General features: G+C 46.9%; 1 protein-coding gene across 1 annotated transcript in view; it reads left to right on the forward strand.

Annotated features, from left to right (window-relative positions):
• Window positions 1–27,280, forward strand: part of SMARCC1 (SWI/SNF related, matrix associated, actin dependent regulator of chromatin subfamily c member 1) — a 102,877-nt gene that overhangs the window by 27,712 nt on the left and 47,885 nt on the right. The window contains exons 7-17 of the mRNA XM_028518116.2: window positions 3,543–3,612; window positions 7,296–7,371; window positions 9,145–9,270; window positions 12,385–12,506; window positions 15,623–15,747; window positions 18,936–18,995; window positions 21,190–21,227; window positions 22,197–22,318; window positions 23,588–23,659; window positions 25,883–25,996; window positions 26,748–26,901. Coding sequence (XP_028373917.1) covers window positions 3,543–3,612; window positions 7,296–7,371; window positions 9,145–9,270; window positions 12,385–12,506; window positions 15,623–15,747; window positions 18,936–18,995; window positions 21,190–21,227; window positions 22,197–22,318; window positions 23,588–23,659; window positions 25,883–25,996; window positions 26,748–26,901 — 1,079 coding nt within the window. The remainder of the gene's footprint in view (window positions 1–3,542; window positions 3,613–7,295; window positions 7,372–9,144; window positions 9,271–12,384; window positions 12,507–15,622; window positions 15,748–18,935; window positions 18,996–21,189; window positions 21,228–22,196; window positions 22,319–23,587; window positions 23,660–25,882; window positions 25,997–26,747; window positions 26,902–27,280) is intronic.

The raw sequence follows: 27,280 nt of genomic DNA on the forward strand, positions 1-27,280 counted from the left end.
TTTGTGTCTTAAGATAGGAGATGGGGGGTGAGGGTGGGAAGACCTGAGTCCAGATTTAAAGAGCTTTCTTTTTATTTGGTGGATGAAGGAGAGAGAAGACAGTATTGATCATTTTGTGTGAAGAGGAAAATTTTGTGAATTTAGGGAAATTTGCCTGCCAGCTGATTTCTGGAATGTTTACTGTAAGGCAGGGGTGTCAGACTCATTTTCACCGGGGGCCACGTCAGCCTCCAGGTCGCCTTCAAGGGGCCGGATGTAATGTTAGGACTGTATAAATGCAGCTGCTCCTTAACCAGGGGCAGGGAGCGTGGTGCTGCCGCCGGGTGGAAACAAGGTGCCGGGCCGGATAAAACAAGGTGGAGGGCCGGGTTCGGCCCACGGGCCTTGTGTTTGCCACCTGTGCTGTAAGGAGACTGTTCAGAGAGCAAGACCCGTTGGAAAGCTCAGAATTAAACTGCTGAGTGAAAATTTTATCATTGGATGGGATAAATCCATATATTGGAGAGTAAAGGACCTTAGTCAAATGCAAGCCAATGTGGTCCATATCTTAAAAGTCAGGGAAAAGTGAGGACAGGAAAGCATCTGAAAATGCAGGAGGCAGGCAATGGAATTGGCCTACAGAGTGAGTCCTGAGACGAGGCATTCGGGTTTGCCAGGGAATAATGGATAACTTCTGGTAATGAAGTTCCGGTAACGTGCGAGAGAGAGCAGGTTGGTGGAAGTTGGTGGAAGATAACCACTGTCTCGGGAAGCATGGCCCGGAAGAGAAGGTGGAGGAGGACCCCCCCGCCCCCCGGCAGGCGCCCCAGGCCTTGTCGTTCAGGCATGCCTTCTGTCGAGTGTTTCTGGGCAGGGCAGGAGGAGATGGAAGCACGTGATATGTGAGTTGGAACCTGGAAGGGATAGGGCGATTGGTTTAAGATCATGGGTTGAATTTCTGGTTTTAGCAGGAAGAATTTGTACTTTCTCAGATGAAAAAAAAAAAGAAAATTAAAAAATTAAGATATTAATTAGAAGAAAACAGACTATATTGTACTCAAATAAGTTAGATGAATGTTAAGTGTTTTAGGCTTATCTGTTTTTTATTGTTGTCCATCCGACTTGATAATTTCAGGTGACAGTCTCTCACTTTGCTGATTCTTTCTCCTGATCTTCTGGGCTGCTGCTGAACCCCTCTAGTGGAATTTTCAGTTCAGTAGTTACTCAGTTCCAGAGTTTCTGTTTGGTTTCTTTTTAGTAGTTTCTAACTCTTTGTTGGTATTCTCATGTTGCTCATGCATTTTTCTAACTTTGATTAGTTCTAACTATTTTGTAGTGCATTGAGTTTCTTTAAAATGCTTATTTTGAATTTGCTGGGTAATCCTTAGATCTTTGCTTTTTTTTAGGGTTGGTATTTGAGATTTATTTTATTTCCCCGAGTCATTTCCCCCTTTGTCTTAGTTCATCTGCTTTTCCGATGTGTTTTGTGCATTTGCAAAAACAGCCACCTCTCTCTCAACGTTTATGGCTTGGCTTGAGATTCGCGGCATCTCTCAAAAGTCTCCCTAGGATGCAGCTTCTCGGGACTTGGGTGTATAATTTCCCAGTTAGCGAGGTTTGCTGGTCTCTTTCAGGAACTTATAATCTCCTGCGGTCTCTGGTGGCTGCTGCTGAAGCACAAGTTCTCTGCTGTAGCGAGCTGCTGAGCTCTGCTTTCTGTCTCTGCCTTGCCCAGGCCTCCGTAGTGGCTGGTTCCCCATCAGCACTCTGAGTCAGTGGAGACAGAAACCTGCCCCTTAGGCAGCCACCCGAAAGGCCAGGAAGTGGGATGCACGTTCTGCTCCTCTTTTTCCCTCCCACGGGAGGGGTTGGGATCTGGGCGCTTTGTCCTGGTGGCAGCCAGCTGAGCCGGTCTCTGTCCCTGGCGCTCCTGGTTCGCAGGTGCTGCTGCGGAAGCTGCTGGGCGCTCCTTTGTTCTCCGTGGTCCCCAGACGCCAGAAATAAGCCAGTTCCAGCAATGCTCCAAGCCAGGGGAGACAAGCCAGTCCCTCACTCGGCCCTCTGAAAGGTCGTTTTCTTCTCTTAACCAGCCCGGTGGGAGTCAGGCAGTATCTCCCGTGGTTTCAGTTTACGTTTCCCTGGTTGCCTACTCCAAGCATCTTTCCATGTGCTGCTTGGCCGTTTGTGAATCTTTGGAGAAATAACCTGTTCATATCCTTTTCTCACTTTTTAGTTGTATTATTTGCCTTTTCATTGTTGTAAAAGTTACTTCTCTGTTTTAACTTTGGGCTAATTTTGACTCAAAAAATGTGAGGGTTTTTATTGGTTCTGTGATCATCTCTGGGAACAGTGCGAATTCACATTTCTAACCTTTAGTTACTATCTGCTGCTGCAAAAATTTTCAAGGGCAGTCAGGGCCTCACCTCAGTCCCTGTCAGAGTCAGCCATGGAAAGGAGAGGCATCCGTGTCCTTAACCTCCTAAAGCCGCATGACCTTCGAAGGTCGACTTTGTGCCTAAAGGCAGCTCCTGCGGGTTGGACAGCCAGCATATTTTAAACAGATTGTGTTCTGGAAGGCCCCCTGGCCGCCTCCTTTTACTTTTCCCTTGGCTGTTTTGGGATGCAGGTTAAGGAACAGGGCCTGATTCTTCCTTCTCGTGGTCAGGATAGTAAGATGCAGTAAGGCGAGCGGCTGCATGCTCAACAAGGAGCACAGGCACGCGGGCGTCGTGACTTCAGCCGGTGAAGGGGCCGTTTCCTGTTGGCGTGGTCAGTGAAAAGCCAGTTTTATTTAGCTGACTTCACCTAGTTAGGTCTTGCTCTCTCTTGGGTTTCAAGGGACTTCATTAGGTCCCTCGTGCTGTCGGAAACAAGTGTCCTGAGCTAACTCTAGACTGTCAGAGAAATACATAGTAACCAAAGCAGTGCCACCCAAGTGTGAGTCAAGTCGGTAGGAGTCTGCCCCTGTCCTGGGTGAGGAACCTTGAACGAAAATACCCGTCTTACGTGATCATGTGGCTTGCAGTCTGGTTGGGAGGGCTAAATTGACAAAGAATAAGTAACAAAATATTATTATGGGTACAAGCTTGGATGTCGCGCCATAAAGCACTGCCGGATGCCAGAGAAGGGGAGCCCGAAGGAAGAGGAGGGGTTGGTAAGACTCGAGTCGAGGCACTGAAGCCTGACTTCGCCTTGGAAGGTGGGCAGCGCCCGCAAAGCGTCGCAGACAAAGCGGTGGGTCCTGCAGAGGAACCGAGGCAGGGAAGGCCCGGCGATGGCGATCAGGCGGGAGCGGGGGCAGACGGTGGTGGGCCCGGCGTGCTCTGCTGCCCCGGCAGTGGCCTCGCCGAGGGGGTGGGCAGCAGGCCTGAGTCCGTTCAGCCTGAGTCCCCGGCCGGGAAACTTCCGCTTCGAAGGTGGTAGATGACATTCAGTCATGAGAAGACTTTTTGGGCGGGGCGTTTCAGCAAGCCAAAATCTTCGAGTAAAAATTGAGTCTAAGTAATAGCTTGCTTATTACTTTTTTTGTCAGCTTGACTAAAGTGTTTTCCCTTCCCTTTCAGAAGAGTGGCTGCGGCCCGTGATGCGGAAAGACAAGCAGGTGCTGGTGCACTGGGGGTTCTACCCGGACAGGTAACGGCGGCGTGCTGTCCTGGGGCCTGGCCGAGCGGCGTGTGTCTGTGCGGGCCAGGGTGCCTCGCGTCTGCTTCACTCGTGCCTGGTGACAGCCTCGTGATGAGCTTCTGCTGTCCGTCCCTCTGGGCCGAGTCTTTCACTGGCTGTTTTCTTTCTTAAGTTACGGAATTCGTGTAGGCACGTGGCTTCATCTGTCTTAGTAAACTGGTGTGTTTGCTGTATCTGTCAGAAACGGGGGGTTCTCCATATGGTATCAGATTGCTGATTTATACTTGTTTCCTTCAAGAAATGAGTTTTTCTCCCTGGTATTTTATGACTAGTACGTTTTTCCAAAAGCTACTCATGCTATACTTTCAAGAATGCACTTATTTTATGTCTAAAATGACGTTTTTCTCGTGAGACGTTTATTTCCCCAGTGGTGGTGGTTTTTCTATACATAACGGATGCTGTGTTTCAGTGTCTGAACACAAATAAAGAACATTATAAACAGGAACTAGATGTTCCGGAAATGGTGGCGCTGTTCTAGTCTCACGCCTGCCCAGGGCACGTGGGAGCCAGGACAAGCCTCCGGGTACAGCTCTCCTTCCACCCACGGGGGGGCCGCTCGGGCGCCCGCTCCCCTGTCGTCACGTCACGGGGGAGGGGCTGCCTCGTGGGCCGTCACGGCGGACCAGTCCTCTCCACCTGCACCCACGCCTGCTTCTAGCCTTCCCCTGCTACTGGAAGTGAATCCCACTTCAGTAGTTCAATAAAAACCATTGTACTGTGTATTTCTAGAAGATAGGGACTTGTTTGTGAAAAAAGAAATAAGCATTCCATTGTCAAATATTTAAAAAATTAGCTAACTTTTTAATACCAAATATCCCATCAGTATTGTCATATAAGCAAAACATTTGATTGACATCTGTTAGAATTCAACCATGTTTTGTGATTGGTTGATATATTTGTTACTGTTTAGTTTATAGGTTCTCTCCTTACCCTCCCCCCCCCTGCAGTGCATTATTTAAGAAACCCGGTCATTTGCCCTGCAGTTTACCATAGTATGAATTTTGTGTGGCATCTCTGGGCATATTTGTGTTTCTCTGTTCTCTGTATCCCCTTTGACTTGGGGGCTGGATCTGGAGGCGGCGAGAACCCGTTCCTGGGGGTGGAGGGACCAGCTGCGCGGGTGCGGCTCTTTGTCAGGGCGCACGCAGTGTCCGGTGGTATGCTGCGTTTGAGTCACATTTGGAAATGCATCTTTAGATATGTTCAGAATTTTAAGAGTATACACACAGTCTTTATACGTTTGAGTTAATTAGAACCAAATGAAATCAACTGACTAATCAATCAACCTCTTTTAAACCCCAATTGAATACTTTAAATGAACAGGGTTTTTTGTGTTTTTTTAAAATAATATTTAAATAAAATTATTTTTGTAAGACATTTCTAGTTTTGAGGCTTCAGGTAGTCCTTGGCACTATTAAAACCTTTTAGTATTATAGGAACTATTATAGGAAATCAATTTGCCTTTTGAAATACTTAGATGGAAACTCAAGTTTCCATGACAAGCTACATGAGTAAAGGGTTGAAATAAAATTTTTAAAAAGATTTATTTATTTACTTTTAGACAAAGGAGAAGGGAGGGAGAAACAGGGAAACGTCCATGTGTGGTTGCCTCTTGTACGCCCCCTACTGGGGACCTGGCCCGCACCCCAGGCATATGCCCTGACTGGGAATTGAACCAGAGACTCTTTGGGTCGCAGGCCGGCGCTCAATCCACTGAGTCACACGAGCCAGGGCTGAAATAAATTTTATAACAACACCTAAGACATGTTAGCCTGTTTGCTAACCTTTTTTTCATGTGTCACATAGGATGTGACATAATTTCTGGCTCAAGTCTTGTCTTCTCAAGGGGCCTTTCTAGTTCACTTGATTAACTACAGTTTGTGCCCTCACTTCTACCTGTGTAACATTTTCTACTCGAGTTTTGAAGAGTGTAAGGTTACCAGTTTTTTCTTACCATTGTAATTTTTACCTGATGTGAATAATTACTTGGCAAAGGAACTGTTTTCTTCTTGGTCATATTCAAGTGTTCCTGGAAAACTGACCAGAGTGCAGTTACTCGATTTGTAGAGCTCTGTTGGCTCCCAGTGCTTTTGTGCTGACACCGAGCAGCGGCTGCAGGAAGCCCGTGCTTGTTGCCGTCCGTGTGTTTCATTCGGGTGTCTCTGCCGGCGGGTACGATAGCATTGACAAAGCCGTGACTCGGCGTGTGATCTCTTGCTTGCTTCAAAACCATGGAGGCACGCACGGGGGGAAGATTTCCATCAGTGCGTCGGGCCTCGCTGCTGAGAACCCTTGAGCTAAAGATGTGGAGATGCAGGGGAGTGAGCTGTGTGGATGTCCAGGCGGGGAGGAGCGTGATTAAAGGGCGTGACGTGGCCACGGCCTGACGTGTTTACGGGAAGGAGGCGTCAGACCCCAGAAAGGGGCTCGGACGTGTTGAGCGAGAGGACAGCGCTCGCATCTTGAGGCCATGGCAGGCCACTGGGGGCGGGGGGGGGGGTTGACTTCCACTCAGAGCTGGGTTCTGGGCAGTGGAGCAGCGTGGACTCGGTTTTCAGAAGGCTCCCTTCTGGTCGCCGCATGAGAAAGGGACTCTCGGGGGCTTCGGGCAGGAGTAGAAGGATGACAGGTAGGTGGATTCTGGACACATTTTGAAGGGAGGGGGCTGGTAGAAGTTGTGGATGGTTTCGTTATAGGATGTGAGTGAGAATGAAGTCAAGATAGCAACCAGAATTTGGGCCAAAACAACTGGAACGATAGAGCTGGCATTTACTGGGATGGGGGTGATTGGTTCGAGCAGGGGTCCCCAGCCCCCAGCCATGGACTGGTAACGGTCTGTGGCTTGTTACAGGACCGGGCGCACAGTGGGAGGTGAGCGGTGGCTGAGCGAGCGGAGCTGAGCCTGCATTACATCCCCAGCTCCGCCTCCTGTCCCCCCCACCCCCATCTGTATAACAGTTGTCCTCCTCGAAACCCGCCCCTGGTGCCGGAGAGGCTGCGGCCCGCTGGGCTAGAGCACAGTGTTGGGGCAGGGTGGCGTTACTGAGTGTGGGGAGTTGTGAGTGTGTGAGATGTGAAAACCTTCTGACCCTTGCACGGGGAGTGTGACTAGACAGCCGCACTCCCGAGTGTGGAATTCGGAGGAGGCAGGCAGACGCAGGGTGGTGAGGGGTGGGTCCCTGTTGGAAGCCGCGGGGCTGCAGGAGGGCGCCGCGTGAGTGAGTGGCTGAGAAGGCAGGTGTTCCACAGACGAAAGAAACCGGGGGTCCGCCAGTGTCCACGAGGTTTGAGAGGAGAGAAGAAACTGCCAGCAGAGGCTGGTGCCAAAGGGGTGCCAGTTTGGTAGCACTGTCCGGAGGCCGGGTGAGGGCAGTGCTTCGAGGGCAGAGTGGCACCTCGTTGAGATCCCGGGTGCAGGCCTGCGCCTTAGGTCAACGGTCAACGGTGTGGGGTGGCTGCAGGCCACGGCGGGAAGCGGCCCATCAGAGCGGCGGGGATCGCAGAGTGGGATAAATTGCTGTTACCGGATCCTGGTGGGCTCCCTAAAATACGTTTTTACGTTTTGAGCAAAGTCTTTTTAGTGAATGAATTTCATGTCTAATTGATTTTTCCTCTTTTCATTTCCTCTATAGCTACGATACTTGGGTCCACAGTAATGATGTTGATGCGGAAATTGAAGATCCACCAATTCCAGAAAAGCCGTGGAAGGTGAAAGATTCTTTAAAAAATTCTTAACGTAACTTCATAGCTCCTTTCAGCTGTTCTCCACGGGGTTGTTTTGAGGAGGTCTGGGATGATGGTCTTCCTCTCGTCATCCTGTTAATAGAAACCCAGTGGCTACACAAGCTACGTTATCTCGGTCTGACATGGCAGGCCTGCGGGCTGGGTTGTGGTCTGGGACAGTGGGGGGCGTGAGGGCTGGGGGACACCTTCGGTGGCAGCGTTGGGGACGCATTGTCACGATAAGTTTTTAGAAGTAGGGTAGCTGGGTCCCGGTGTGAATGGAGACGTGCAGTTGTGTTAGGGCGAGCCTCTCCCGTAGGGGTTTCTGCCACGTTGCGTTGTCAGCGGCGAGGCGAGGGGAGCTCTCCTTCAGAGCCTCGGCAGGCGTGTGTTGTGTCAAGTTGTGGAATTGTACCCGTGCATATGTGTGTGAAGTGTTACTGCCTCTGTTTAGCTTGAATATGTGTGTTCTCCTTTGTGAAGATTTTTGTTAGGAAGTCCGTACTGTCTCCTAGTGGTTGCCGTGTTGTGTCTTGTTGGGCTTCGTAGGTGTAGATGCTACTGCCTTTGCTCATGGTAACATTTTAATGGTCCTTAACCGGGCATGTTAATTGTGGCATGCACAGCGCCCTTGACCTGAGTTGTGCATAGCAGCCCCCCGACCCACGGAGGCGGTGTCCAGGCCCAGTGCCGGTCGTGCTCCCCTGGAGAAACGCTGTTGGGTAAAAAGGAGTAGTAGACAGGTTTGGTCTGCGATGTGAATGTCTGTGCGTGTCTGCATCCGTACTGCACCCAGAGAGCCTTTTCATTCTGCTGATCTTGCTCAGAAACATTAACGAAAGCGGAAGAAGGGGCTGTGTAAAAGACTGGGAGGAAACCCGACTCTCACCTCTGCATCCCCTCCCGGACCTTGGCCGTCCCAGAAAGGTCTCGGTAGAGCACCTGGTGTGCTTGAGGGGCCAGGGGGCCGGTCTCTATCAGTGCCCTCACCACTGCTTAGAGCACTGCTGAGTGCATACTGCAGTGATCCCCTGCTACAGCAGGGCCAGGTGCTGTTTTTATCAGGGGTTTTCATGAAGATAAGGATGCCATGATTAGTGGAGTAGGCCAAAGACAAACGCATGGAAGAAGATAGGCGGAATCTTAAGAGGAAAGAAAAAAAAGAAGTCAGGTGGCTGGAAACAACAGAAAAGCGGTTGCTGGAGGCCTGGGAAGAGGGAGGGCTGGTGAGTGGTACCGGCTCTGCAGTGAGTAGGGTCCGAGAGAGCGGAAAACATGGTGCCCGTGGCTGGCGACGCTGTCTCCTGTAATTGCAATGTGGCCATAGTAGGACAGCCGTGTTCCACCCAGAGAAAAAGGTCAGTGTTTGTGGGGTGATGCTGGATTGTGAGCTGCCTGAGGGGTACCGTTTCACCATGCATATAGGTATCACCACCACAGTGTACATCCTAAATGTCTCACTGTTTTCTTGCCTTGGTAAAACTGCAGTGAAAAAGGAGATGACGTCTCTTAGTTATCGAAACTCCGCGCACACAAACCCATGAGGCTTTCTTACTCTGTTCATTCGGTCAAGGACATGGAGTAAAACAGTTGGGAAGTGGCTCGGGGTGCTCACATGTCATCGTTTGTCTTGTTTTTAAATTTGCATGTGCAGTTGAGGATTTTAGAATAATAAATCAGCTGCTTCTCTTTTAAATACTTTTAATACCCCTTTTTAATACTTTCAAGTGATTTTATTATGCTTTGATGCGGTCTTAGGTTCATGCCAAATGGATTTTGGACACGGACGTTTTCAATGAGTGGATGAACGAGGAGGATTACGAGGTGGACGAGAACAGGAAGCCCGTGAGCTTCCGGCAGCGCATTCCAACGAAGAATGAAGAGGTATTTGGTCTGGTGCCAGTTTTCCCCACTAAGTGTTTCTTTTTTCTTGGCCTGAATACTCTCAAATATTCATTCATCCATAAACTGCTGCGTACAAACCGAGATGCATCAGCCATCAATCAAGTACACGTGAAAGTCACTGAGTAGCCACAACAGCCACTCAGGAGCTGGCATCCCCGCGAAAGTGGCCTGTGCAGGGCGCAGTGGCGCAACTGGTTATGTTCCCTAGATCTGAGTTTTCGCGCTTTTTTTAAAGATTTTATTTATTCATTCCCAGAAGAGAGGAAGGGAAGGAGAGAGAGAAACAGCAGTCTGTGGTTGCCTCTCACGTGACCCCCACCGGGGACCTGGCCCACAACCTAGGCATGTGCCCTAGACTGGGAATCGAACCAGCAACTTCTTGATTTGCAGGCTGGCGCTCAACCACTGAGCCGCACCAGCCAGGGCTGAGTTTTCACTTTGATAAACCAAATACTACCGTAGGGTGGTTTGATTTTGTTGTGGTCTTCCAAGGGAAAACTCCTTTAGTTTTAGTATTTTAACAGCTTTGTTAATTACACATATGGTAGTCAGTACAAAGTATAACCCTTTAAAGGCCTCAGAGTTACGGTCCCGTTAGTTTCTGAGGTGGGGGACTTGGTATTCAACACTCTCACACTGTGAGAAGCCCGACCCCCTGCGTGTCTATCCCCGATTCCTTACAAGTCACAACTTGAGAGGGAGGTGTGGCGCTCGGGAAGGGCCTGAGGCTGAGAAGAAAGAAGGCTTCCATGTGCTCGTTGTGGGTTTGTGACGCCTTAGGGAGAGACCTGGGATGCTGGAGTCCTTCGCAGTGGGGTAGTTACATTTCGGGGTTTTGTTTTGTGTTTTAGCTTTTTGAAAAATCTTTGAGATAGCTATCCTTTTTAAAAATGATTTTTATTTATTTTAGGTAGGGGAAGGGAGGGAGAAAGAGGGAGAGAGAGATTGGTGTGAGAGAAAAACGTCAATCAGTTGCCCCTCCCATGTACCCACCCAGAGGCCAGGCCCGCAGCCCAGGGGCGCGCCCTGCCGGTGTGCCCTGCCAGGCTGGCTAGGGCAGGATGGATACACCCTGACCTTGTCTGAGGAAGCACAGCTCGTCCACACCTATGTTGTCTTGTGTCTTTCTAACTAAACTCCTTTGTCACCCTGTGTATATTCTTTGCTTTGAAGAAGAATATATTAAAAATGTCCTCTTATTTTTAACTTGTTTCTATTTGGAATTTCACTTTGAAATTTTTTTTTTTTTTAGCTTTTCCCCTCTGATACACTTATATATTTTTTCCCTTAATGCATTCCAAACCAAAACTTGTGTCATCAGGAGTATTCTAATGTTCACATCACTTTATTAAACCAGCCTGTTCCTGTCCTCCCCTGTTCAGATTTAGGTGGTTTGTTTATTCACTTATTTTCAGGGGGATTATATAAAAATTGATTTAATATGCCTTTAAAAATTTAACTTTAGATTTACTGTACTAATCAAAGGTGTGCGTAGTTTAGATTTTCTTCAAACTGTGCAGGCTGGTGAGGTGCCTCGGGGCTCCCGTTGGACGTTACGGGGCTGCTGCAAGGAAGCGCAGTTGTGGAGGGTGTGCATGAGCCGGAGGAAGTCAGTGTTTCGTCGATACTTGATTCTCTGATTGGGGTGCTGGGGGGACACCTCAGGTGCAGTTAATTGGGTCATTTTAGTTAAGTTTTTCTTTAATGGCCCATTTTGTTATGTTGGTAGTTACCATCTGCAGGTTGACTTTTGCATGTTGATGTGTACCCTCCACCTCTGATGAACCCACTTGTTAGCTCCGACAGTTGCTGTGTGGGTTTCCTGGGGTTATCTAACGTCACCCGCAAGTAGTGATGGTCTTGCTTCTGTTGGTTGACTTTTAAATCATAGATGATCATCTAATTTTACATCTTTTGTATCATAGTTCTGTCTTATTTTACCTTTACTGGTATGTTGGGAGTAGTTTCCGGTGCATTTTCACAAGCTCATTCAGCCCGTCTTTGCATTTTCATTAATATTATAACATGTTTTATGTTTTTCTCTTTTAAAGTGCTTCTTTGCCCCAAGGGCTGTTTTTGTTTTTGTTTTACTGCAAAAAGAGCTTGTCATCACTTTTCTGTGTGGTTCTTGTAATTTACTATGAAACGAGCTTTTAGAAAAACGGTTAAAACAAACCTAAGCAGTCGTTCCTCTGCCTCACCCGACTCCAGATGCTTCTGGTGGCTGTCACCGTGCCTCACTGGAGGGCCCCCCACATGCCACTCCAGATCCCCGAGCAGCTCTGCGGGTGCACCTCCAAACTGGGGTTTCCTAGGCCCCATTCTCCTGGGCGATTTATTGTCACTCTGCTGAACTACTGGCCAAACTGAGATGCGCAGAGCTGAAGAGCACATCTAAGCCTCCATTGTCAAGGCTGCCCATGGGTGGGGTCTTGGAGGTGGTCTTATCTAACATCCCCTTCTGACAGATGAGGAGATTGAGGTTCAGCGTGGATGCGATGGGCCTAGTTCACACAAGCAAGTATTAAGTGTAGAGTGTGTGTTAGGAGCTCTGGGCTAGCCCACACAGTTTTCCAGTTCTGTGCTCTGTGCCCCGCACCCCCCCCCAAAAAAAAAAAAAACAGACCAGGAGTGCTAGTCCAAGGAATGTAAGGCCAGTCCCCCCCCCCCCCCTGCGTCTCCCTGCACTGACGGGTCCCAGGAGTCCACACTGTGCTGTAAGGTGATGTGTGACTCATGGCTCCCTGGAATACCTTCTCTCTCTAGTCGTTACTGGACGTGCTTTTCCCACCTGGGAGCCGGAGTGGGAACAGGAGCCACTGTCAGCTGTGGGGTTTGGGGCACGTCTGTTTCGTAGCCTGGTTTGGGCGCCTGAGGATGGCGCCGGCGTTCCCGTTGGTGATGCGTCACGTGAAAGGGCAGGGGAGTCTCCTGACTGCTGGTGGCCCAGGACGCTTCGTGGCGTGCCTTTGATTTGCTCTGAGCTTGTGCGTTTGTTACTGTCTTCGTGAAAATTCACCTCTGGGCAGGGGTGTGGAGAAACGGAAGAGTCGCAGAGCTGGCTGGTGTTTATTTCCCTTTCCTCCTTCCTAGCCAGTCAGAAGCCCGGAGAGGAGAGACAGGAAGGCGTCGGCCAGCGCTCGGAAGAGGAAACACTCGCCCTCGCCCCCGCCCCCCGCCCCCGCAGAGCCGCGGAAGAAGAGCGGCAAGAAAGGGTGAGAGCTGCGGCAGGGTTCGAAGGGCCCTTAACTTCTTAAAATTTTAAAACCCAAAGGCCTTCCTAGATGTTTACCATTACAGTGGAAGTTTCGCTTCGTATGGTTGGAAGTCTGCTTTGAAAACTCACCTTGTTAGGGGTGGGTACCTGGTGGACTTCTCATACACAAAGGTGCCCTGAATACAGTCTCTTTTTCCTGCATCTGAGTTTACCTTGAGAAACATGGTTGGTAAGGAATTTAAGGAATTGTATTCACAGGGCCCTGGCCAGGTAGCTCTGTTGGGTAGAGCATCCTCCAGATACACCAAGGTTGCAGGTTCAGTCCCTGGTCAGGGTGCATACAGAATTAACCAGTGAATGCAGAAATAATTGGACCAACAAATCGATGTTTCTTTGTCTCTCAAATCAATAAATAAAATTTTTTTAAAAGATTCACCATTCTTAGTATTAATGCCTCTTTCTCTGATTTTATTACCTGTCCTGTTTGTGATCAAAATGATTCATGCAGGACGTGAGCCTGTGACTTATGTTCTTGTGTAGTGCCTGGCCTGAAGTGGATACCTAGTAAATGGTAGAGTACTTAATAATTTCAGGGTTGTCCAGCTCAAAATATTTTTTTTTAAAGATTTTATTTATTTATTTTTAGAGAGGGAAGGGAGAGAGGAGGGAGGGAGGGAGATAGAGAGAGACATCAATGTGCGGTTGCTGGGGGTCATGGCCTGCAACCCAGAAATGTACCCTGGCTGGGAATCGAACCTGGGACACTTTGGTTCCCAGTCCGCGCTCAATCCACTGAGCTACGCCAGCCAGGGCAAAATATTTTTTGATAAAATTGGTAAATAATGTTAATGACAGTGGATTGAGCGTGGGCTGGGAACCAAAGTGTCCCAGGTTCAATTCCCAGCCAGGGTACATTCCTGGGTTGCAGGCCAGAACCCCCAGCAACCGCATATTGATGTGTCTCCCTCTCTCTCTCTCTCTGTGTGTCTCTGTCTCTGTCTCCCTCTCTCTCTCTCTCTCTATCTTCCTCCCTTCCCTCTCTAAAAATAAATAAATAAAATCTTAAAAAAAAAAATGTTAATGAGCCAGGTATGTGTTACGATATAAAAATGGATAAAAGCTGATTTTTCTTCAGGGTTTTTTATTTTTACTTTTTTGTCTTTTTTTTCTTTTTTAGATTTTATTTATTCTTAGGGGAAAGGAGGGAGAAAGAAACACCAATGTGTGGTTGCCTCTTGCACGCCCCCTACTGGGGACCTGGCCCACAACCCAGGCATGTGCCCTGACTGGGAATCGAACCAGTGACCCTTTGGTTCACAGGCCGGCGCTCAGTCCACTGAGCCACACCAGCCGGGGCTTTTCTTCAGTTATTATTGAGGGTAACTTTATTTCTTAAGTTTCAAATCTGAATCTTCACGTTCAGAAATTTCAGAGCGACCTGAGGTCCTTGCAAACACAGCTTGAGATCTGATGGGCCCCTCTCCCCACTTGGGGGCTAAGATGTGGGGCCGGGATGCTAGTGGGTGCTACACCAAGATGCAGCGGCCACGGGGCTCATGGTGGTGACGTTTAGCCTCTGCTCCCGAGTGAAAAACCCACAAAATTGAGTTTCCCAAATAAATGATACGTCTCCTTTAGTTGACTATATCTGCCTTTTTATTTTTAATTGACTTGAGAGAGAGATTTGTTGTTCTACTTATTCATTCATTCTTTGGTTGATTCTTGTATGCTCATTTTAAGTTTTCCCTTAGGGATTCTGTGTTTAACCAAAACACATTGAAATCTGTTTCCCGAATGTGGATTTTGTTCATCTTCTCTGCATTTTTCTTCCATATTTTATCTCCCCACCATCTTTAGGTTCATAGGCCTTTAACAAATTGTCATGTAATGTTCATGTGAAAATTTTAACAGGTACTCCTCAGACATACCTGTGCCCGCAGGTTGTCGTCCCTCTGCGAAGGGAACTGGGAGTGTCCTCGTGGCGGTGTGAGGGCCCAGGCCGGCCCGTCCTGTGTTTCCGCACTCACGCCCCCTTGTCAGTGTCCTTCAGATCACTGCCCGTGCCCCTGAGCAAGGGGGTCTTTCCTACGTGCTTATATGCCTTTGCTCATCATCCTGAACATTGCCCTCGCCATTGTGACCTGTTACCGTTCCCACGGTTCAGCTTCACTGTCGGCGTCAGTCTGGACCGTGTCTCTGAGCTTGAGTTTTTGGTACTCGTACTCTTCTCTTTGCACTGGTATGAATCACCAGTACAGAAGAGAAGAGAAAGAGTTTAATTCGTTATATGAATTGAGTAGTGATTTCTGTCCTGTGTCCCTTGTAATTCCTCACAGTAAGGAATCATTCCATGCTTGAACTTTTTTTTTTTTTTGTAAGATTTTTATTTTCAGAGAGAGGGGAAAGTGGGGAGAAGGAGAGGGAGAAAAACATGGATTGGTTGCCTCTCCCAGGTGTTGCCTCTTGCACATGTCCCAACCAGGGGGACCAGAACCTCCAACCCAGGCATGTGCCCTGACTAGGAGTCAGACTGGTGACCTTTGCTTTGCAGAGTGACGCTCAACCAACTGAGCCACTCCGGTCAGGCCGTTCTCGTTTGAATTTTAACATGCATTCTGGCATGTATTCATTTTTAAAATAAATACTGGTTTTCTTGAATTGGTGAAAACAATGACAATTTTTACAAAAAGAATTAGTACCAAGTTAGTATCATCCTAAGTGATTCTGCTTTGTACTTCCTGGAAGTTAAATGATACAAAGGGCCAAGAAAATACGGTTTTTCATGTCTTTGACAAATTTTTTTATCCCGCTGATCATTTGTGATCTCAGAAAAACATGTGCCGTATTCCCTTAGCAGATGCTCTTTTACCACACTCAGGTGGGCCTCTTCTAGGGTGTGGTCTGCAGTTTGTAGAGCTGGGCCTCGCTGTTTGTTTCAGAGGCCTAGTAACTCTCACTTTCCTTTTGGCTGTGATTCAGGGGGGGTGTCTAATTTTTTTATTAGTCTTTTAAGGTGATTCTGAGCATAGAGTCTAAGAACAAGGAACGTAAGCCTCTGAAATTGCTTGCTATAAATAGTATTGTTTATTTTTCATATGCTCTTGTATGTTTTAGCCAAGCAAGTATTTATGGGAAGCGCAGAAGCCAGAAGGAGGAAGATGAGCAAGAAGATCTTACCAAGGATATGGAAGACCCAACACCGGTACCCAACATAGAGGAGGTGGTACTTCCAAAAAATGGTTTGTATTCTTCTGCCGAGACCGTGAGCGTGTTGGGCGTGATCGCATCGCTCCCAGCTGTGCCGTGGGCTGGTTGATTTCTTGCTCTGCACCCCCACTTCTCCACTTCATGAACAGACTCCCCTTTTTAACATTAATGCTTATGAAATTCGGCTTCCCCATCTTTTGGTGTGCTTTTGCTATTTGTTTATTGAGAATGTACACTGGCGAAAGCGTTCTCTACATTTAGTGATGCCTTAAAATTCATGGTTTTAAAATTCCAACAGAATCAGTACATGGTTCTGTATGAGGAGAAAAGGTGGAGTGCTTGTCTCTGTACGATTTTATGTGTTTGAAGCAGTTGCTGGGGAGAGGATGTCATACCCCTTTAACCGGGATTGTCGATTTGTCCCTTTTCTCCTGTTAAACTTCTTTTTTATTTGCTTTGATATTCTGCCGACCAAGGGCATGTGCATTTAGGGTCACCGTGTCGCCCGGTGGCCCGCCTCCCGTGTCAGGGCTCTGTGTGCCATGAAGGTGCAGTATTGAGGTCGGAGTTCCTGGGTAACGCACCGACATCTGGTCTCACCCCGTGCTTTTCTGCGTCTGCGCTGTGTGTTTTACTGGCCCTCGCTGCGCCGAGGACTCGCATGCAGCAGTCGCTCGTTTGGCCCTGCTCACATCTCCTCATGCTTTATGTTTTCAGCTTGTATCTCTTTTGCTTTTGTTTTTGCTCTCAGCCTGTTTGTTTATACCATTTTTCTTCTAGACAGCATATTACTGAGGCTTGTTTCCCCCCCAATTTAGACATTTTCTGTTTTAAGTCGGAGTGTGTAACCCGCTTAAATGGAGCATAATTGTGGTGTGCTGGTGTGGTTGGGTGTAAGTCTACCATTGTGCTGGGTTTTTTGTTCCTCCCTTATTTCCTCCCTTCTTTTGATTTAATCCACTACTGTTTTAGCTCTGCTGTTTTGTTTTCTTGTAAAACTTACATTTTCTCTTTTTATATATCGCAGTTATAAATAAGATGTACTTCACACGGCATAAAAACCGCCATTTAAAAGTGTGCGTGTCAGCGTTGTTTTCATATGTTTATTACGTTGTATGGCCATTACCACTGGCTTAATTCCAGCACGTTTACATTCCCCCGGAAAGAACCCCGGGACTCACTGGGGTCCACGGTACCCCTCCCGGACCCCACAGCCACTGCTCTGCTTTTCGTCTCCGGGTTTTCTTATTCTCTGTTTGCTCTTCTAGCTAAATTTTTTGTGGTGGTTGTTGTAGGTGTTTTAGGACATACCCTTAATTTATCAACTGTATTTAGAATCACTGCTGTCTAGTTGAGATAAAAATGTGAAATTTATCATAATTTAATTTATGCCCTCGCCTGTCTTTTATAATGAAATACAGCCATCTGTAATGTGTTATAAGCATTTCTAAAAATCAATGCATTGTATAAAATGGGGCCCTACAAACCACACAAATGTGTTTTATAGGTCATATGAAAGAATATTTTTTTTTTAGATTTTATTTATTTATTTTTAGGGAGGGAAGGGAGGGAGGGAGAGAGTGACAGAGACAGTGACACAGACAGAGAGACATCAATGTGTGGTTGCTGGGGGTGTTGCAACCCAGGAATGTACCCTGGCTGGGAATCGAACCTGGGACACTTTGGTTCCTAGCCCGCGCTCAATCCACTGAGCTACGCCAGCCAGGGCGAAAGAATATTTATAAAAATAATGAAAATTATTCTTTGAAATAGAAGAGCTGTGAAGGTGGTGGTGGCCCTGACAGACACCTCATCTGTGAAGCTGTAGTAGTGTCCATAGTAAGGTCTGGGCACGGGAATGGCTGAGTCCACCGGCGGAATGGAGTGGCCAGTTTAAACACAGACCTGTGTGCATACGTTCGTGAATTTCACATATGCTGAACCTGGCGGTGCAAGTCAGGTTGCAAAGACCAAATTGTTTCATAAACACTTTCTTTCAGTAAAAGTTAGTATTCTTTGTATCATATATAAGAATTTAAATGTCCAGTGGATTAAGGAACTAAGTATAAAAAAAATAAAACAAATGTAAAAGTGATCTTTTTCAAACACTGATGTGCTTTAAAGAAGTGTGAGCCTTGGAGAAGATACTCATTACCCATTTAGCAAGGAATTAGAACCCTAAATATGTATAAAGAGTCGTAAACCCCAAAGAGTAAAGGGCAAAGTATTGTGTACTAGTAATGTTATACAGGTCCAATAAATGTGTGAAAAGATTCCCAACTTCGCTTAACCAAGGGTAGATAAGTTATTGAAGTAACTTTCACTCATCAAAGTTTCAAAACTTAGAAAATAGATGATTCCTAAAGTACAAGTGTTTTGAGAAAGTGGGAATTCCAGAATGTTATTGGTGGAAGTGTAAATTGGTAAAGTCACTTAATATAATTTGGCTGTATCTATTACATTTTAAAATGTATATATCCAATAGCAGTTTTTTAATCATTTACTGCAAATTAGCAAACATGGTACTATGATACCTCAGTCAGAAGTTTTGCATTTGAAAGAAATTATTATAGTTAAAGCACTTTTTATGACTCTTAAATAATTACATGCATGTATATTGATAAGAATAGAAATGTTCATTGTAGAATAGTTTCGCTCAATATAGGGCTAGTTACTTTGTAATCTACACAATGACGCTGGACCTATTAGAAATGAAAGGGATGTAATGTAACTAAAAATGTTTACATGGAACATCACACAGGCACACTGTCACATGAGAAAAGTACAGAGCTAAGGACAGAATGAATACTGTTTATGTAAGATTTGAAATCCTCAGCATATGTTTCAAAGTCACAAAGGGATACAAGAGGGACCAGTTTCTTCCCTCAGTTCATCTAGCTGTGCGAAGGGCCCCAAAATGGGAATCAACAAGTGCACAGAAAAGCTAATAACATGTTTTTAGGAACGGGATTGAAAGGCTCATTTTATGTTTTGCTCTGTATTGTTTATGGTTGTGATGAAATAGTTGTGGTGCATTGGTAATTAATCACACTTGCAGTGTGTCAGTCCCATCAAGTGGCTGGTTTTTCGGCAGGGATTGTGGTTTGTGTGTGAAGGTGGAGACTGAGTGATGGGCGGTTGCAGTGAGGTTCGTGTATTTTTAAGTCTGTCCTCTTAAATAGAGCTCTCCCCGTGAAATATTATTCTCTTTCTCTTCTAGTAAATCCAAAGAAAGATAGTGAAAATACACCTGTTAAAGGAGGAACGGTGGCCGATCTAGGTAAAAACCAAAAAATCTGTGGTTTTTGTCTCTGTTTTCTGTGTTAATGTACCAGCTCCTCGGGTACCTTTGTCTTTCTTGAGAGGCTGCTTTCAGGTGCCGTGCCTTCCAGCAGACACTAACCAACCACAGCTGTCTCCTGCACGGTGGGGTTGGGGCCGCCGGCACACAAGGACGTTTGATTTCCTGTCATCCATTCTTTTGAGTGATCTGCCCCCTCACAGAGTAATCTTTTGCTGCAAACTAGCAAACGTGGTGCTATTACACCTCAGTCAGAAGTTTTGAGTTTGAAAGAAATTGTTGTGGTTAAAGCACTTTTTATAATCTCACTGAGATATTCTACATGTGCAAATTTGCATCTTTGGAACAAAAATTGGTTGATTGTTAATACTTTGTAAGTCAGCCTAAAGTTTTCTAAACCATGCAAAATGAAAATCCCATTTTTTTCCTAGTATTTTCAACTTATAGAGTACATTTTTACAAGTAAGGAATAATTCATGGGTGTGCTAGGTGGGAAAGAGGAGAGGAGTGTAACCACTTACTCCAGTTTTTAAAAATTGGGTTAGTTTTAGGCCCTGGCCGAGTAGCTCAGCTGGGTGGAGCATTGTGCTGATGTGCCAGAGTTCCGGGTCTCATTCCTGGTCGGGGCACGTGCAAGCACCCACCAGTGAGTGCATAAATGAGTGGAACAACAAAAGTCAGTGTTTGTCTCTCCCATTCTGTCTCTCTCGTCCTTCCTCTCTGTCTCTTAAAATCAACAAGTAAAAAATTAAAAATAAAAAGATTGGGGTAGTTTTAAACATCTGTATCCGTGAGAGTTATATATGGAGTCATAATTTTTAAAGACTTTTTAAATTTATGTTTCAGAGGAGAAGGGAAGGAGATAGAGAGGGAGAGAAACATCAGTGTGTGGTTGCCTCTTGATCGCCCCCTGCTGGGGACCTACCAGCTGGTGTTGACCTACCAGCTCGTCTGGTACCGGCACTCAGTCCACTGAACCACACCAGCCAGGGCTTGAGTAATAGTTTTGATTACTTCACTTGTAAGATCAAAGGAGAACCTAGCGTTTTCAGCATATACTAAATATTTGATTTGATGGATTTTTGAGATGTCTTAATACAGAAAGTCAGACTTGAAAAAATTGGTTTGATGACAGTTTATATGAAGGGGGGATTAAGTCAACAGAATGGAGTAGTCCCCTCATATCCATGGAGGGGTACACTCCAGGACCCTCAGTGGGTTCCTGAAACCAGGGATGTGTGTACCTCTGACCCCTGGTCCTAACAGCTTACTTATTAATGCTTTTCAAAGAGCAGGTTCTGGGAAATATTTGCGAAATGAATACTTTTTAAAAATGACTTTCCCATGTGCCCTTTGAACTTCACAGTGCCTTAGTCACTGCCAACAGTCATAGCAGTTTTTTTTAAAGGTTACCAGAACTTAATGTAATTATTTGTGCCAGACTCTCTTACCCTTATCACACTGGCACTTTCACTTTTCACGGTGGAAATCAGCTGCCTAGTTTTTAAATTTATTTTTAGAACATATTGGCATGACACTAGTAAACAAAATCGAATGGGTTTCAGGCGCACAATTTCACAGCACATCACCTGTGTGGTGTGTTCACCAACCCAAGTGAAGTCTCCCTCCGTCACCATCTCTCCCCCACCCCGTGCCCTCCTCCATGTCCCCCAACCTCGGCGGTCTACTTCCAGTTACACCTGGGTGTGCCCTGTTCTTCTGCATGGCCGCACGTAGGTCCTCAGGGAGCATTCACACCCTCACGAGGACTCTGTCTGTAGGGAACGGCGATCTCCTCCTCCTCGTCTCCTCCTCTTTGCGCACTGCCTCCGGGGTCCAGTGTGCCGGTGCTTACTTCACCAAACCCCGGGAGGTGACAGCCCTAATCAGGCCTCCACCTGTTATTAAGTGAGACCGTGACTAAGATAGCAGCCCCAGCAGTAATTAATTGTAAATTCCCAGTGGTTGGGAGTTTTCCTTTGTGCTTTGAGTTTCTGCTCGTCTCTGTGCTTCTGGGTACAATTCTCGTGTCCTGAGTTATTCTCAGTGAATGCATTTTAGTGCCCCGTTTTCTCTTCTCTGTCCGTTGTCGTTACGTAAGCCTTAAAGTGTCCCAGTGATCCAGACAGCGTTACCTGTTTTCTTAAATAAACGATGTGCTTTGACTTCACAGATGAACAGGACGAAGAGACGGTCACCGCAGGAGGAAAGGTGAGGGCCAATTTGGGCCGGGGGCGGGAGTAGCCGAGGGTCCCGGGTCCTGAGCTCCTGGAACACTGAGTGAGAAGTGTCTTTATGAGTGTTCTGTTAGAAGTGTTATGATTTTTACATTTCTTTTTAACACCCCCCCCCCCAAAATAATGTGTTCCTTGACCCCCAAAGTTTTATTGAAAGAAAATTTGTATCTTCTCTGGTAGTGTACCAGAGGAAGCAGTGATTTTGAAATTACTATGTTAGCAAAACCCGGTTTTTAGGTGGGGTCACCTGCAGAGCCTCCCTGCTATGTACTCTGATATAAGGCAGAGGTGATTTTTAGCAGTGGGAGTGACTGAGACTGCAGGCCCTGTAGCGGGCCACCCGCAGTTGTATCTCGGTTACAGTTTGTTCGTTCTGTGCATCGTTTTCTCGTCCACCGGGCAGGTGGGGAGTAGTACCTGCTGCTGTTGCTGCAGGAGTAGGTGAGGTAAAGCACACGTGGTTAGCTGTTAGCAGATACTTAGTGGTAAATCTTGGGGATAGGGGAGGCCTTGCCTTTATGCCTTATCAGAGTCCTTGAGCCCACTCCTTGCGAGTAACTTGAGAACTAATCATTTGGGTTGGCGGTACTAGTCAGATGAAACTGGGCATGTGAGAAGCTGCTGCGGACAAAGTTTTGGGCGGTGGGTGTCAGCTCCTCAGTATAAAAACAGCTTTTCTTTAACGTGAAATTTAATCTCGTCCTGAGACATTTACCTTCTATGTGTTGTAAGAGGCAAGAGGAAACTCTGCTGTCACCTGGACATCTTGTGAAGGTGCCTTAACAATTGTGAAAGACTGTTTTCTCTTGAGATTGGGTGTTCCTGGCTCTTGGAGTTGGACCAGGTAGCTCCGTCTTCTGGGACGTGGCGTCAGAAGCCTGACGGCCGCTGTGCGTGTCGAGGTGGTTGTCTGGGTCTCGGAACTCGGGTTTCTTGTCCGCAGGAAGACGAAGACCCCAGCAAAGGCGATCAGAGCCGGCCCGCTGACCCTGGAGAGGATAACGTGACGGAGCAGACCAATCACATCATCATCCCCAGCTATGCGTCGTGGTTTGATTACAACTGGTGAGTGGCCCCGCGCACCTGCAGAGGCGCTGAGCCACGTCGTCCCAAGTCCCACCTCGGTGTCGGTGTCGGTGTCGCTGTCACGCTGGACCGGGAGAGAGGGAAGGCGGTTTCATGTTTGTTTTAGAACAGTTTCGAGGAGGAAGGTCAATGGTGTTGTGCTGTAGTAGGGTTGTGAAATGTTTGTCAGCTGGAACATGTGGTTATTATTCAGATAGACAAATGCTTACATATTTAATAATTATAAAACACTGATTATTGTATGACTTGAAAACATGAAGGAGATGTGCAAAAGAGACTCAATTCACTGCCCAGTAATAGCTTCGTTTTAATAGGAAATATATTGACATTCAGAGCTTTTCCCGTGCAAACCCTGGGTGTGTAAAAACATTCACGGGAACGGGCCTTCTCTGCCCCCTCCCTGTCACCGCCACGCCCTCTGCGGTGTCACTGGAGCGTGGTGGGGGACAGCTGGGGCCACAGGTACTGATGGGTGTTTCATGAGGGTGACTCTGATGCATCAGGCTGAGGTTCGTTTGCTCGGTTTGTTATTTTTAAATACGTGTGCCAACACTCACCCCCTGCCCTCCAAACAGACGTTGGCTGTGTTCAGGTGCTTTCCTTGGAAGGTTGTGTACTTACTCCGGTGAGGCCGCCCCGCTCAGAATCGGGTGGTCCTGTTTGGATATTCTGCTTGCTCTCCGTGATTGTTTGCATTATTAGTATTCTTCAAGGACAGCTGTGGCACCAAATACATATACATCTATATATATACAATTTAGAAGTCTTTGGAAGCCAATTTAAACGAATAGGGTGGATGGTTCACTGAGCAATATTTTATTTTTTTCCAAAACCACAAGGTATGGCTATAACACTGAAACTTTTTTGCATGCTTGTAAAACCAGCTCCGAATGTTTTTTCTGAATGGGTTGAAACGGAAAGCTGGGACACAGAATAACTATATAGCCCTTCTCTGAAGGTTGGTTTTCTTTACACTGATTACTGTGTTAAATTAGTCTTAAACTTGGGTCTCAGTCTCATTAGTGTTTGTAACTGCATGGTAAGATTCAGGATGCCTAAGGACACACTTAAGAAACTAGCATTCCCCTAGAATTAACAAAGAGCAGAGGGTCATAACAATATGTAATTTTGTAGGTTTTCATAGGTTAAAGAAACATTTTTCCACAATATAACCACTGCTTGTCACAAAGCATGCTGGTGGGTGGGTAGTGGCGGTGTTCCCCCATTCCTCTTTTTTTTCCTTTGCAGTATTCACGTGATCGAACGGCGTGCCCTTCCCGAGTTCTTCAATGGGAAAAACAAATCCAAGACTCCAGAGATGTGAGTGACATGCAGAGATGTGGTCCTGATACCGTTACGTGCCTCAGTGGGGCCGGTGTTCAGGGAGATTGCGTGTGTGTGTGTGTGTGTGTGTGGCGGGGCTCTGAAAGCATACCTCTGAGTTAATGTTTGCTAATGTGTGAAGGTTTGCGGATGTCTTACTCCTGTCTCGGCTGCACAGGATTTGTTGCCTTACAGCCCATTGTTTCAGATTTCTTTTTTCTCAGCCTTGAACTGCATACACGTCAGTTCTTGCAAATAAAGTTTGAACTCAGTAATGATTTTTCCCTGAAATTTGTTCAGGTTGCTTTCTAACTGTCCATTTGTGTGTCCAAATGGATTGTGAACTACAGATATTTATATGTAATAATCTAGGAGGAAATGGAATTTTTATCTTATTTTCCTGTTGAATGACGAGTCACTAAAAGAATGCCAAATAGAATGATACAGCTGCGTATGAATGGCTCTTCATTGCATAAAGGATTGTTGTGCTTTTGCATTGGAAATAGAAGAACTTTTATTGGAAAGAAGTTTGTCAGGATGTATTTCTGCTTTTGCCTGGTAACCGTTAAATACATACTTCTGAAACTCTTGCGTCTAAAATAAACCCACACCTATTATACCGTAAATATCTTCCCATGTACCATCTTCGTAGTGTCGTTCCATCGTCTGTTATGCACATGTGACGGCAAAATAGAGGCCTCTTGTGGGGGTTGTGAGGGAGGGCTTGGTCCACAAAGCACATGGCACAGTACGAGTAACTGAATAATAATAAATCCATGCTGGTGGTAGATTGTGTAAGACAGTTTGAGATTCTAAGTTCAGATGTCAAAGATACAGTTAGCATTTTTAAGAGATTTTATTTATTTATTTTTAGAGAGTGGGGATGGGGGAATAGAGAAACTGGGAACCTGGCCTGCAACCCAGGCATGTTCCCTCTCCTGGGAATCAAACCAGCCAGCTTTTGGTTCTCAGGCCCACAATCAGTCTACCGAGCCACACCAGCCAGGGCAAAGTCAGCATTTTTATAACAAAGCTGTAAGGAGTCATTTGGAGACAGTCAAAGCTTTGGCGTAAGAAACTCTGTTACTTCCCTGATGGTTTTTCTATCTACTCAGACATGGTATGTTCCACCTGATTTGCTTATTGCCAGCATCTTACAAGTACTGTGGTCCTGGGGCGTCTTCTGTTTAAAAGAGCAGTTCGGTACTTTGCCCATGTAACGCTGTAAATTCACCTCCCAGCCTGTGTTTGCCCACCGGCCTCTACAGGCCCCTCTCTGAGCAGCGTGCCTTCTCTGCGCCAGGGCAGCTGACCTCAGCCTGCCCGACTACCGTGGCGAGAACTTTTGCTTCGTCTCTAGCTTCTCAACACCTGTTTTATAGGTATTTTGTGTCAGAAATGCTTGGGTGCATTGTGAAACCTGCTCTGACCCCCAGGTTTGCTTTTTTCTCCTTTTAAAAAAATATATCATGTGTTACCTCTGAGTCTGGCCCCATGGATTCTACTCATTGCCTGGTTGCGATCTCTGAAAAACTGCCGAGCGGAAGGTCTGTCGCCGTGCCAGAGCCGCGTCCCCACGTGACCCCAGGGAGAGGACAGAGCAGGATGCAGCGCAGGCCGAGAGCCCCTCGCTGGCTGTGCTGAATTCCACCTCACCCCTCCCCACCAGCCTGTGTCCTAGAACAGATTCTTTAACCCTGGGTGCTTTCCTTTCCTCTTCCGTAGGTGGGGTGACAATAGACCGTACTTCCCAGAGAGACTGGGAGGGTTAAATGCGTTGAAAGTGCTCAGAACTGTGCCCGGCACATGGTACATGCTAGACGCATAGCACAGTACCCCCTTACCTGCAGGGGATACATTCCAAGACCCCCCCCCCAGGGATTCCCGAGACCAGGATGTGGTCACCCCTGTGCAGTCGGCCCACGGGTTTTGCTTCTGCAGGTTTAACCAATGGTGGATCGGAAACAGTTTTTTCCTTCTGCAGTTGAGAATCCCCGGGTACGGAGGGTCGGCTGTAGCTGGGGAGACAGCCTAAGGAAGGGGGTGCTGCAGGCAGCTGTCTCCATCCGCACTCGTCGGCTGTAAACACCCCACACGTCAGTGTGTTTGGTTGTTGGGACGTTATGTTGGCTTTCTGTTGTGTTCGGGTGTGAGGACTCGGCAGAGTTTTAGCTCCAAGGTACTGTTTCTGACCTTATGAATTTTGTCTTTGCCTTTTAGATACTTGGCATATCGAAATTTTATGATCGACACATACCGCCTGAACCCCCAGGAATACCTGACCAGCACCGCTTGCCGGCGGAACCTGACGGGGGACGTGTGCGCGGTGATGAGGTGAGACGCCTGGCGCTCGGGCCCGCCGCGGCCGGCGGTTCCCGACACTTTCCGTCGGACGTGTCATTGAGCTGGATGTTCTCTGGTCAATGAAAGTAACTCAGTCTTAGGTCTTTCATTTAGGGGGTGAATATTGGTAAGACTTGGGATTTGATCCTCTCTTTAAGGTTTTGTATAACCTTTTATCCTAGAGTCACATTATGAAATGAGCAGAGGTAGTGGATTGGGATGGGGAATGCCCTGGGTCTTTCTACAGGAACACACCGAAAGGTGGCTCGCCGGGGAGCTTGGTCTGTGTGTGCCTGTGTTCACTTTTTTTCTTAAAGAGTTTATTTATTTTTACAGAGGGGAAGGGAGAAAGGGACAGAAACATGAATGTGTGGTTGCCTCTCACATGCCCCCTACTGGGGACCTGGCCCACAACCCACGCATGTGCCCTGACTGGGGATCGAAGTGGCAACCTTTTGGTTCACAGGTCGGCACTCAGTCCACTGAGCCACACCAGCCAGGCTTGAAATGATTAGGCTTTATACTAGGTCTTGAGTGGCTATATTGTCAGTATCACTTTGAGTTTATAGAAATCATCCCTCATTCAACAAACCAAAATTGTCAGTACTTTGTGATGGTCCTGGCCTACAGAGAACACATTTGGTTTTTGGTTTTGTTTTTTTATTTTTTTTTTAAGATGATGATGGTTATGAAGGAGATGAGGTACAGCCTCCAGATTTTAACTCTTGGCTTTATTCTTTAGGGTTCATGCCTTTTTGGAGCAGTGGGGGCTTGTTAATTACCAAGTGGACCCAGAGAGCCGGCCCATGGCCATGGGACCTCCTCCTACTCCTCATTTCAACGTGCTGGCTGACACCCCCTCTGGGCTCGTGCCGCTGCATCTCCGGTCCCCGCAGGTGAGTGCGTGCCGCCTTCGGGTGACCGGTGGCCACATCTGGCCTCCACGTCCAGGGACTGCCGCTGTCGTCGTGTGACAGTACTGTTGGTTAGCGGTGGGCGGGCTTGTTCGTTCTCGTCTGTTGTGAATGTCTGAGTCTGTCAGACTATTTCAGTGTTTCCGGAAGTGCTCTCCCCTTAGTCCCTCCCTCTGTCCCTCCTCCTGCCAAGTGTTACAGATGCTCTTTCCTGCTCCTGATTCCCTTAATCACTTGTCACCAAAGGCACTAACTAAATGTCGTTTGTTAAACTGTTTAAAACTTCCTCCCCTTTGTAACATTTGGAAAGTGGACATCCACACACGTGTTGTTAAATACATTGTGTCAGTCACCTTATTGC

Source organism: Phyllostomus discolor, chromosome 7 (assembly GCF_004126475.2).
Source record: "Phyllostomus discolor isolate MPI-MPIP mPhyDis1 chromosome 7, mPhyDis1.pri.v3, whole genome shotgun sequence".
Lineage (NCBI taxonomy): Eukaryota > Metazoa > Chordata > Mammalia > Chiroptera > Phyllostomidae > Phyllostomus > Phyllostomus discolor.